This window comes from Pelophylax lessonae (genome assembly GCF_965119305.1).
Source record: "Pelophylax lessonae genome assembly, chromosome: 3".
Taxonomy (NCBI): domain Eukaryota; kingdom Metazoa; phylum Chordata; class Amphibia; order Anura; family Ranidae; genus Pelophylax; species Pelophylax lessonae.
Window position 1 is genome coordinate 434,723,345 of NC_138770.1, and position 12,593 is coordinate 434,735,937.

At 42.8% G+C, this 12,593-nt stretch overlaps 1 protein-coding gene across 1 annotated transcript in view; it reads right to left on the reverse strand.

Moving 5' to 3' along the window:
• Positions 1–1,518: 1,518 nt before the first annotated feature.
• HBS1L (HBS1 like translational GTPase) overlaps positions 1,519–12,593 on the reverse strand; it is a 232,444-nt gene continuing 221,369 nt past the window's right edge. Inside the window, exons 16-18 of the mRNA XM_082249434.1 lie at positions 11,362–11,462; positions 6,512–6,656; positions 1,519–2,176 (exon numbers count right to left, since the gene is read on the reverse strand). Coding sequence (XP_082105560.1) covers positions 2,165–2,176; positions 6,512–6,656; positions 11,362–11,462 — 258 coding nt within the window. The 3' untranslated portion in view covers positions 1,519–2,164. The remainder of the gene's footprint in view (positions 2,177–6,511; positions 6,657–11,361; positions 11,463–12,593) is intronic.

Sequence of the window (12,593 nt, forward strand, 5' to 3'; positions counted from 1 at the left end):
CTACAAGAAAATGGTGGCCCCACGCTGCCTGTGGAGCTACTAACGACCCTCGTGGGGACCCCCCAGCCTCCAGGACAGGATCGTCAGGAAAGGGGGCCCTGGGAGTGCAGGTAAACCCCCCCCCCCCGCAATCGTTCGTCCGTCACCGGCGATGCACCCCCCCCCCACCTTCGGGCTAAAACTCAGCCCCAGTCCCCGGGAGTAGTCCCATAGCCCCAGTAGTGAGGGGGGGGGGTGTCAGCCAGGTGAAGGGTGTGTGACAGGACAGAGAAGAACCCGGGGTTGTGAGGGTTTAGACCGCCCTAGGGAGGGGCCCGCGTCCACCCCAAAATCCACCAGGGGAAGAGGGGGGGAACATTTACTCACCATACCAGGAACAGGCGGGCGCCATCTCCTGACAGAACCCCTCTCCCCCAAAGTGAAAGGGCTGTCGGCCAATAGGAACGCTCCGACTCGGGCCTAGGTATGCGACCTGGCGAGATGTTTAACTTGCGGGGCCAGTCCCCGTCCAGTGGGACTATGTCGCGGCTGACCTAGCGAGGAGCTGGGGTCTGCGCGTGCTTGCTGGCCGGCTGGGGTGACCACTGGATCTATATATATATAATATCCAACCAGTCGCTCAGATCTGGCATAGTTGCTTGTAGATCTCACAGGAAAAAGCTAACTAGAAAAAACTATCTAGAAAAAAACTTTTGCCAGGACCAAAGATCCCAGCAAGAAACGAGGTCCTTACTCCTGACTAGGCAGAATAAAACTGACATCCTATAGCAGGGAGAGAGGGTATACCCTCTGGGACTGCCCATAGGCGTAGCATGAACTTTTTTCTGCCTAGTGTCCTACTCCTGTAGGGGGAACTATAACCCTACTGATATGAAGATCAGAGACTGCGTCCGTCAATGAACGATAGAGACATTTTTTTAAATTTAGCTGAATATTTCTTGCTACTACCATAACCTCTCACCAAAGAACAACCCAAATGAAATTCTCCTGCTCCTGACGATCCACGCATGTGTATGCTATTTGTTGTTTGTATCTGTATTACAGTGCAGCACATTTTGCTTGCTTTTTTTTTACCTACCTAAAAACACACTGACACTAATATTAATTAAAAAAAAAAAAAACCTGTCCAAAAAAATACTGACCCTGACCTTTGACCCAAACATCTATTTCCTCCATTCACAGAGAGCAAAAACACGGGGGCGGGCTTCACAGTGGCTGATGAGGTGTTTGTTAGTACGGGGCCGGGGGCTCTCGGTGAGACTCCAGTGTCTGTGCTGGAAGCGTGCCGCACAAAGGGAGATACGCAAATATGGCCCCCCCCACGGACAAAAGCTCAGTCCAGTAGAGCCGGATATTTTCGTACGCTCTGGGCTAAGGGGTTAAATATGTTGGATGATTTTTTATTAATCCACAATTGCATAATCAGAGTTCAGTTTGACTTAAACAAGTAATATTTGGATGCATAATAAAAAATGCCTGAAACACAAAGGAAAAGGAAACAATACATGTATGCTCAAACTAAAGCCTTTTAATTTCTCTATTTTAGATCCATTTTTATAATTGAATAAAATTGGCACATCCCTCACAGCAAATCTAAATACGCACAGCAAACAATCATCTTGTGGGAGGTTCAGTTCTTCTTAATGTTTGGCCATGCTCTAAAACGTAAAATAAAGAGTCCTTCTGTTTTGTTCTGCTTCATATAAGCAATTTATATTTAGAACTAAATATATTAACCTAAGTTATTATAAAGAAAAAAAAAACTGCAGACATTTCAGAAAAACTGTAAACATGTCTGCTATGATCAGAAAAGAATATCATGCCAAGTCAAATATTGTTATTAATATAAATTAATCTTGCGTCTTGCGTGAGAAAAGCTGCGGCATTCATGGCAGATTGAGGACGGTAGAGACACAATAAGGAGCACTTTATCACAGGTTGAACCATGTGAATGAATCACAGACTGAGGTCCTGGTTCTTTGTTCTGTTAGATGGAAGTGGTGGGAAGCAGTTCACAGGTGAGCTCCCGCTGAGGTTCCCTCTAGATTTGGATACGGTTTGTCCTTTAATTGCACTTCATGTCTTTAGCCAGGGCAGTTTAGGTAGAGAACTCTCCACTCTGATTGTGATCAGTTGGTGAAGTCCCTTTCGTAAGACTGTAGTGTCAATCTTTTATCTAAGAAAAAGAAAAGTGAAACGGTGAACCACAGGGTGACTTTAAAATGTCACATATACAGTAGATGTTATCATTTTTCACTATGCAGCAAACGGATTCTATTAACCACTTAAGCCCCGGAAGATTTGGCTGATTAAAGACCAGGCCCTATTTTGCGATTCGGCACTGCGTGACTTTAACGGACAACTGCATGGTCGTGCGACGCTGTTAAACAAAATTGACGTCCTTTTTTTCCCCACAAACAGAGCTTTCTTTTGGTGGTATTTGATCACATGTTCAATTTAAATTTTTTGCGCTATAAACAAAAAAAGAGCGACAATTTTGAAAAAATAATATTTTTCACATTTTTTTTTATATGAAAGTCTCAAAAAAAATGTAAAAATCTAAATTTTTTAACATTTTAGGCCAATTTGTCTTCTGCTACATATTTGGTAAAAAAAAAAAAAATCGCAATAAGTGTATTTTGATTGGTTTGCGCAAAAGTTATTGCGTTTACTAACTACGGGAAAGATTTATGTAATTTTTATTGTTTTTTTTACTAGTATGGCGGCGATCTGCGATTTTTTTTTTGCAGGACTGCGACATTGCGGTGGACAGATCGGACCCCTGACTGACATTTTTTACACTTTTGGGTGTACCAGTGACATTACTACAGTAATCAGTGCTATAAATATGCACTGTTACTGTCAAAATGACACTGGCAGGGAAGGGGTTAACTTTATTGGTGATCAAGGGGTTAAGTGTGTCCCTAGGGGCGTGATTCTACCTGTGGGGGGCGTGGCTTGTGATATAACCACAGAGACATACGATCCTACATAGCAGGATCGTATAGCCTCTGTGCTTACATCAGGGATAATGACAGATGGCTGTGTTTACATTAGCCGTCTGCCTTTCTCCCTCTCCTGCGGGAGATCGCGAGTGACCGGCGGACATCGGAGCCACCGGTCACTCGCGTGGGGATCTCCATAAACGAGCGGGAGCGCGCCTCTGGCGGCGTGCGCTCGCCCCCCCACAGGCGGCTGAGCGAGTGACGTACCCCTACGTCACTTTGCCCAGCAGCGGCTGCCTGCCGCAGTACATCTGCGGTGGGCGGTCGTTATGTGGTTAAAGCAAGACAGTGCACCAGGCAGCCAAGGTTTGTTTATATCATCAACCATTTAGGCTCTGGAAGATTTTATCCCCGTCATGACCAGCCCATTTTTTGCCATTCAACACTGCACTACTTTAACTACCGATTGCATGGTCATACAACACTGTACTCAAACAAAATGTTTATCTTTTTTTTTTTTTTACACAAATAAAGCTTTCTATTGGTGATATTGGGATCATCCCTGGGTTTTGTATTTTTTTTTTTTGCAATCTAAATTAAAAAAAAAAAAAAGACAAAAATTAGAAGAAAAAAAAAACCCCAATATTTTTTACTTTCCGCTATAAAACATATCCAATAAAAGAAAATCTCTTCATAAAGTTTGGCCAAAATGTATTCTGCTATTTTTGATAAAAAAATTCCAATAAGTGTATATTGATTTGTTTGCGTGAAAAAAGGTATAGCACCTAAAAACCATGGTATACTGGAATAATTTTTTTTTTCTATACTACCATTGGCGGCTATCAACGACTTATAACAGGACTGCGATATTGCAGTGGACAATCTGACAATAACTGATGCTGGGGGGAACTAACTGCCACTGACATCACGAGTGCCATTATTACAATGATCAGTGCTAAAAATATATGAGGTCACTGTACTAATGACACTGGCTGGGAAGGGGTTAACATCTAGGGAGATCAAGGAGTTAAATACGTGCCTAACTATGTGTAATGCATGTAAAGTGTGCTGCTTTTTACTAAGGATCTCTCAATTGCAGGGATAAGAAACTGACAGATCCCTTGTTGTGTACAGAACTGTGTGTTGAATTTCAACACAGAGCTCTCAGCTGTGAATGTATACAGCAGATAAGCCCGTGCCAGCCATGAAGCATTAGCTGGGACTTGCTGAAAGGCTCCCGCTGTGTCCAATCACAGTGGGAGCTGGCTGGGGGCGTGCATCCTAAACCTGGAAATGGGCAGCGACGTACCAGTTCATCGCTTTGCCTACAGCAGCTGCCCGTCTGCAGTACAATGCGGGTGGCCAGTCATAAGGTAGTTATTGTCTGTTTGCTACGACAGATTAAGTATTTTTTTTTCCTTGTTCCATCAACAACTTTACAATATTCAGTTTTAAACGTGTCATTGTATACACCCTATGTACCTGCTTCTTCTCTACATTTCTACTTGAACGGTTCTGCAAAGGAGGACGTCAGGAGCAAAAGAAAAAACGTTCTACTCTATACAAAATGAAAAGTTTTGGCTAGTGTTACATGTTCAAGCGGGAACATGTAACACTAAACCTGTCTTTGTAAAATGAAGTTGAATTTATTGCAAGAAATACCTGATACTTGAAATGAAAAAAGTAGGGATGCACCGAAATGAAATTCTTGGCCGAAGCCGAAGCCGAATAATAATGAAATGTTTGGCCGAAGGCCGAATACCGAACGCGGTGTTTCGCATTTTTTCCATTTATTTTGCCAATTTTTTGTCCTCTCTCTTGTCCTCTCATGTCTCTCTCTCTCTCTCTCTCTTGTCCTCTCATGTCTCTCTCTCTCCCTAAATGTTACTGTAGGGAATGGGATTCAGTGCACACTGCAGCCTTGTACCATAGGGTTAATGTTAGTGACACTGTAGGGATTGGGAAGGATGTTGGGAATGGAAATCAGGAAGCATGCAGGCAGCCTTGTAAATTTTAATTGCAGATACAGGGCACTGGGCAGGTCAGGGTTAATGTGGTAACATCAATTACTCAGTGACAGTCAGTCAGTGTGGACTCGATCAGATTATACAGTGACAGACAGGCACACGTGATTGGTTCGCTGTGCAGCTAATCACGGCGTGATTGGCTCCCTGAATGTGCCATTGAAAAAACTAGGGAGGAGAGTAAGGCTGGCCATACACTATACAATTTTCTTGTTCAACTTTCCTTTTGATTTACCAAAACCATGTAATATAGGGTCAAACCTAAACACTTTCAATTTGTATGCAGTCAGGCAGGACCTTGCACTACATAGTTTAAGGTAAATCTAAAGGAAATTGAATAAGAAAATTGTATAGTGTATGGCCAGCCTAAGACTCACTGAATGTGTGGGGCGGCTGCAGTGCACGAGTGAGTAATGTATGTATGCTCACCGCTGAAGTGTCCCGGCTTCACGGAAGTCTGTGAGTCCTCCTCCGAGTCCCTTCCCCCTGCCTATGTAAATATCATGACCTCGGCGATATGAATATCGCCTACGGCCACAGAACGATAGTCGATATCATATCGACTATCGTTCAGCCCTATTGTTCGGCACAAAATTATTCGGCCTTTTGACTTATTCGGCCGAACACCGAAAGTGCTATTTTTTCTATTTTCGGCCGAATAATGTTCGGCCGCCGATTATTCGGTGCATCCCTAGAAAAAAGGTAAAAAACTCCAGCTTTGCTCTCCCCATTTAGATTTTTCCAATAAAATGCCAGTGTCGTTAAGATGTAACTTGTGCCTACAAGTCAAATTAATTTGTTCTAGCAGCACACAAAGTGTCCCGTACTACTGCAGAACACAGCACTGCATGCTGTATGTAGCTAATGCTACTACAGTATTATAAAACACTCACATCCGCCGAATAACTATAATGGAAAACGTTTGTTTGGGCCAGCTTGGTGCAAAAGAACTATTTAAAGCTCCAGAAAAGCTGGACTTTGGCTTTAAAGTGACATTAAACCTTTTTTAAAAAAAAAATTCAAATCATAAGCATGTTATACTTACCAGCTTCGTGCAATGATCCTCCCCCTTCTAGGGTCCCCCGCTGGCGCTCCTGACTCCTCCTCTTTGGCGAGTGCCCCCATAACAAGCTCGCTCCTGAGCCGCCCTGTCTGCGTCTTTTGACACTTTTTTTCCCTCAGTGCTGCTATTCTTCTTTAGTGCCTTGCAGCTACTTTCCATTTACATGCACTTGGTCCAGCCTGTCTCCTTGATATTGACAACAATGACCCAAGCCTGCACAATGTGTGTTCAACATGGCCACTTGCAGTCTTCACCAGGTAAGCATGTGACAGGGTGACACAGAAGCAAGTTGTCACCCTATAACAAGTAGTGCCTGAATGAACAAGGACCTTCATGGCACGATTATCTGGTATTATTTTAACGAAAGCAGATTTAAACCTAACATTAACATATTAAAATTGTTATGAGAATTAAATGCTTGGATTTAGATTTACTGTAAAGAATAAAAGTCAGCAACTTTGAAAATACAAAAGGATTACCTCAGTGACAACTCCAGCAGCTATGGATGACCCACTGTAACGTAACATGAACCTCCCAAGTTCTTTAAAGTCTTTGTATAATTCTAAAGCAACCGGTCTCTGTGTCTGTAGCTCTATTACAGCATTCATTCCTTTTGTTAGACATCTGGGGAAAAAAAAGCATAATTTATTACTGTCAGAGGAGTGACCTAAATTAAAAAACGTACTGTATGCCCATATATTCTTTTAAAGGTAAAAAAAAAACAACTTTTGTTCATGCAGTGTAAAATTTTCTGGGATGCAGAACAACGGTAGCACTGTGTATTCATGGGATGGTTCCTGATTAGCCAGCTGCATGAATCCCAGGCCGGTTCTGCAACATAGTTGTCTGAAGTCCCTATTGAATGAATTTAGCTTCTAACAAGTGTCATTAAAGCAGAAGTCATTTCCTCCCAGCAGGGGATGGTTTATGCTCCCAGCTATACAAAAGTGATGAAAAGGCATTAAACAAGCAGCACCAGATTATCCCTACTGATGATGGGATATTATGATTACATGCAGGCAGGATAGATTCACTTGCCCCATTAAGCAACAGTTCACCCCCTGTTTCAATCATGCCACATCATCATCCAGGTTAACTAATCCCTGTCATAAGTGACAAATCAGGACTGACAACATAGACATATCCATTTATTACAACACCTACAGTATCTCACAAAAGTGAGTACACCCCTCACATTTTTGTTAATATTTTATTACATCTTTCCACGTGACAACACTGAAGAACTGACACTTTGCTACAATGTAAAGTAGTGAGTGTACAGCTTGAATACGTGTGCAAATTTGCTGTCCCCGTAAAATAACACACAGCCATTCATGTCTAAACCGCTGGCAACAAAAGTGAGTACACCCCTAAGTGAAAATTTTGTGTGGCCATCATTATTTTCCAGCACTGCCTTAACCCTCTCGGGCATGGAGTTCACCAGAGCTTCACAGGTTGCCACTGGAGTCCTCTTCCACGACGACACCACGCAGCTAGTGGAGGTTAGAGACCTTGCGCTTCTCCACCTTCCATTTGAGAATGCCCCACAGATGCTCAATAGGGTTTAGGTCTGGAGACATGCTTGGCCATTCCATCACCTTTACCCTCCACTTCTTTAGCAAGACAGTGGTCATCTTGGAGGTGTGTTTGGGGTCGTTATCATGCTGGAATACTGCCCTGAGGCCCAGTCTCCGAAGGGAGGGGATCATGCTCTCCTTCAGTATGTCACAGTAAATGTTGGCATTTATGGTTCCCTCAATGAAGTGTAGCTCCCCAGTGCTGGCAGCACTCATGCAGCCCCAGACCATGACACTCCCACCACAATGCTTGACTGTAGGCAAGACACACGTCTTTGTACTCCTCACCTGGTTGCCACCACACACACTTGGCACCATCTGAACCAAATCAGTTTATCTTGGTCTCATCAGACCACAGGACATGTTTCCATGTAATCCATATACTTAGTCTGCTTTGCCTTCAGCCAACTGTTTGCAGGCTTCCTTGTGCATTATCTTTAGAAGAGGCTTCCTTCTGGGATGACAGCCATGCAGACCAATTTGATGCAGTGTTTGGTCTGAGCACTGACAGGCTGACCCCCCCACTCCTTCAACCTCTCCAGCAATGCTGGCAGCACTCATACGTCTATTTCGCAAAGACAACCTCTGGATAGGATGCTGACAACGTGCACTCAACTTCTTTGGTCGACCACGGCGAGGCCTGTTCTGAGTGGAACCTGTCCTGTTAAACCGCTGTATGGGCTTGGCCACCGTGCTGCAGCTCAGTTTCAGCGTCTTGTCAATCTTCTTATAGCCTAGGCCATCTTTATGTAGAGCAACAATTCTTTTTTTTCACATCCTCAGAGAGTTCTTTGCCATGAGGTGCCATGTTAAACTTCCAGTGACCAGTATGAGAGAGTGAGAGCGATAACACCAAATTTAACACACCTGCTCCCCATTCACACCCGAGACCTTGTAATACTAACCAATCACGACACTGGGGAGGGAAAATGGCTAATTGGGCCCAAATTGAACATTTTCACTTAGGAGTATACTCACTTTTGTTGCCAGCGGTTTAGACATTAATGGCTGTGTGATGAGATATTTTGAGGGGACAACAAATTTACACTGCTATACAAGCTGTACACTCACTTCTTTACATTGTAGCAAAGTGTAATTTCTTCCGTGTTGTCATATGAAAAGATAATAAAATATTTACAAAAAATGTGAGGGGTGCACTCACTCTTGTGAGATACTGTAAATACACCTTGGTGGGTTCCTTCCTAGGTTCTGAGCACTTAAGGCTGACAGGAAATGAAGAGGCAAAGTACACCATTACAAAGTACAGCAAAACAGCTCCAAATGCTCTAATACGTATATGATCCAGTACAAGGGTCCAAATGCATTCACTTTACCTCTTGTCCAGCTTACAAAATGACTAATTAACATGAATATTAATTATAATCATACATGCTGGCTCGGCAGCTGCAATTGCCACCGAGCACCCGCTATTGCTCCCCGCTGAGAGAGAACACCGGTCAGCTGTTGTAAACACAGCCGACCGTTGCTCTCTCTGAAATGATCACAGAGTGCCTGTGATCCTTCTATATAGGATCACAGATCTCTGTGGTCATTTCACAAGTCCCTCCCCCATACAGTTAGAAAATACTCCCCTAGGCTCACACTTAACCCTTTGATCACCACTGTGTTAACCCCTTCCCTGCCAGTGTCATTATTACAGTAACAGTGCATATTTTTAGCACTGATTACTGTAGTAATGTCAGTGGTGCCCCCAAAAGTGTCACAAATGGCAGTTAGGGGTCCGATCTGTCCGCCGCAATGTCGCAGTCCCGCTAAAAATAGCAGATCGCTGCCATTACTAGTAAACAAAACAAAAAAAAAAAAGACAAATCTTTCCCCTATTTTGTAGATGTGATAATTTTTGCACAAACCAATAAACGCTTACTGCAATTTTTTTTACCAAAAATATGTAGCAGAATACAAATTGGCTTAAAAGGATGAAAAATTTAGATTTTTAATTTTTTTGTTTTTGGGAATATTATATAGCAGAATGTGAAAAATCAATTTTTCAGATTTGTCACGCTTTTTTTGTTTATAGCTAAAAAATTTTAATCGCACAGGTGATCAAATACCACCAAAAGAAAGCTCTATTTGTGGGTACAGCGTCACACGACCGCACAATTGTCCGTTAAAGCAACGCAGTGCTGAATCACAAAAAATGGCCTGGCCATTAAGGGGGCAAATCCTTTCCGGTCCAGAAGTGGTTAATACAGGTATTTATGTATGTTCATTTACAAAGCTCCTTAACCACTTAAGCCCCGGAAGATTTTACCCCCTTCCTGACCAGGCCCTATTTTGCGATTCGGCACTGCGTGAATTTAACGGACAATTGCGCGGTCGTGCGACGCTGTACCCAAATGAAATTGATGTCCTTTTTTTCCCACAAACAGAGCTTTCTTTTGGTGGTATTTGATCACCTGTGCGATTTTTACTTTTTGCGCTATAAACAAAAAAAGAGCGACAATTTTGAAAAAATAATATTTTTCACATTTTTTATATGAAATTCCCCCCCAAAAAAATGTAAAAATCTAAATTTTTTAACATTTTAGGCCAATTTGTTTTCTGCTACATATGTTTGGAAAAAAAAAAAAAAATCGCAATAAGCGTATTTTGATTGGTTTGCGCCAAAGTTATTGCGTTTACTAAGGGAAAGATTTCTGTCATTTTTGGGGTTTTTAACGAGTAATGGCGGCGATCTGCGATTTTTTTTTTGCGGGACTGTGACATTGCGGCGGACAGATCGGACCCTTGACACTTTTGGGGGTACCAGTGACATTACTACAGTAATCAGTGCTATACATGTGCACTGTTACTGTAAAAATGACACTGGCAGGGAATGGGGTTAACTTTATTGGTGATGCAGGGGTTAAGTGTGTCCCTAGGGGCGTGCTTCTTACTGTAAAGGGGTGTGGCTAGTAATGTAACCACAGAGACATAAGATCCTACATAGCAGGATCGTATGATCTCTTCAGTTAGATCAGGGAGAATGACAGGCGGCTTTGTTTACATCAGCCGCCTGCCTTTCTCCCTCTCCACAGGGAGATCGGGTCCGCCGGTCACACGCGCTGACTTGTTAGGGAACGAGCGGGTGCGCGCCTCTGGCGGCGCGCGTTTGCCCCCTAGAGGCTCTCAGGCTAGCCACGTAGTACTATGTCACTTTGCCTGTACAGGGCTGACCGCCACAGTAAATAGTCATGCGGCGGTCGGCAAGTGGTTAAGCATGTATATTGTAAATTCACATCAGTTCCTGCCATCAAGGAGCTTGCAATCTAAGGTTCCTAACTCACGTTGATTCATACACATACTAGGGCAAAGTTAGACAGGAGCCAATTAATCTTCCAGCATGTATTTTGAGTGTGGAAGGAAATCGGAGTACCCGGAGGAAACCCATGAAAGCACAGGAATAACATGCAAACTCCATGCAGGTAGTGCCATGTCTAGGGTTGAAACCTACGGCCGTAGAGCTGCTAGGCGAAAGTGCTAACAACTTAGCCACTGGGCTGCCCTCATCCATCTATCACTTTAGATGCCTAAGATGCAAAAGAAATGTATTGGAAGTTAGCTCAACCTCTCTTAATATGACCCAAGACTGCTTATGGCCTTATTTTAGACTTTGATAGAAGACTAAATGTGTTGATTTGGGACATACAAAGGTGAAGTGGTGGCTTCAGACAGTGAGTTACAATTTTTTATATGCAATGTTAATTGAGTCATAGATCACTACAACGTATAGGAAACAAAACCGTTCTCACTTTGGCTTTTTCTTTACAACCTCCCCTGTGCTCTTGTGTAGGACACTGATCAGCTTCCTGATAGTGACAGGCTCACTTACAGTTTGGTAGTGGATGATTACCTGGAATTAAGAAATTAACAATATTAACACAGAAAAATTAAACAAACAAAAACATATGTTTTCTATTCATACACAGTGGGATGTGGTACATTAAAAGTTGAAGTAATATTACATCGAAACAGAGATTCTGTAGAAAACGTCAGGGTCAACGGTTACATCCAAGGCTGCCCACTGTAAACTGATTGAGAAACTTTTTGATATACTAATTGAATTATTTCAATATCATCAAACAGGGATTTGTCTAATCCATTTAAACGTAAAAAACTCAGTAAGTATAAGTGTGCCTTACACCTTGCATTTGGTGCATACACCAAACAGCCAGAACATTATGACTACCAACCTAATAAGCAGGTCCCCCTTTTGCCACCAAAACAGCCTTGACCCGTTCAGGCATGGGCCTATGAAGGTATGCAGTGGTATCTGGCACTAAGCCATCAGTAGCAGATCCATTAAGCCACTACTGACTTGCCTTCTTCCAATAGTGCATCCTAATGCCATCTTTTCCCTTGGTAAGTGAAGCACACATCCACAACACGTAAAAGAAAATGTGATTTATCACACCAGGCCACCTTCTACCATTGCTCCGTGATTCAGTTCTAATGAGCATGTGCCCATTGTAGGCTCTTCTGGTTGTAGACGCTGGTCAGCTTGACCGGTCTGCAACTATACAGACCTATATGCAACAAATTGTGATGCAATTTGTTTTCTGTCACCCTTGTATTTGAACCAGCATTGTTCTTTTCAGCAATTTGAGCTACAGTAGCTCTTCTATTGAATCTGACTACACTGTGCAGCCTTCACTCCCCACGTGCATCGACGACAGCCTTGGCTGGGCAGGACCTTGTCGCCGGTTTGCCTTCCTTGGATCACTTTTAGTAGATCTTGGCCACTGCAGACCAGGATCATCCCACAAGAGCTGCAGTTCTTGAGTTGCTCTGACCCAGTATCTAGTACCTTCAAGCGATTTTGAAAGCCGAAGTATTGAAGAATGAATTTCATTATTGAACAACTACAGCGCTCTCGGTTAATTCAAAATGTTAATAAACCTCAAACCTGAATATTTAGGAAAGTAAAAGTGAGGTTTTGGCTTTCTTAGGAGAATATCTATGTGTGCAAAATTATTTGCCAACT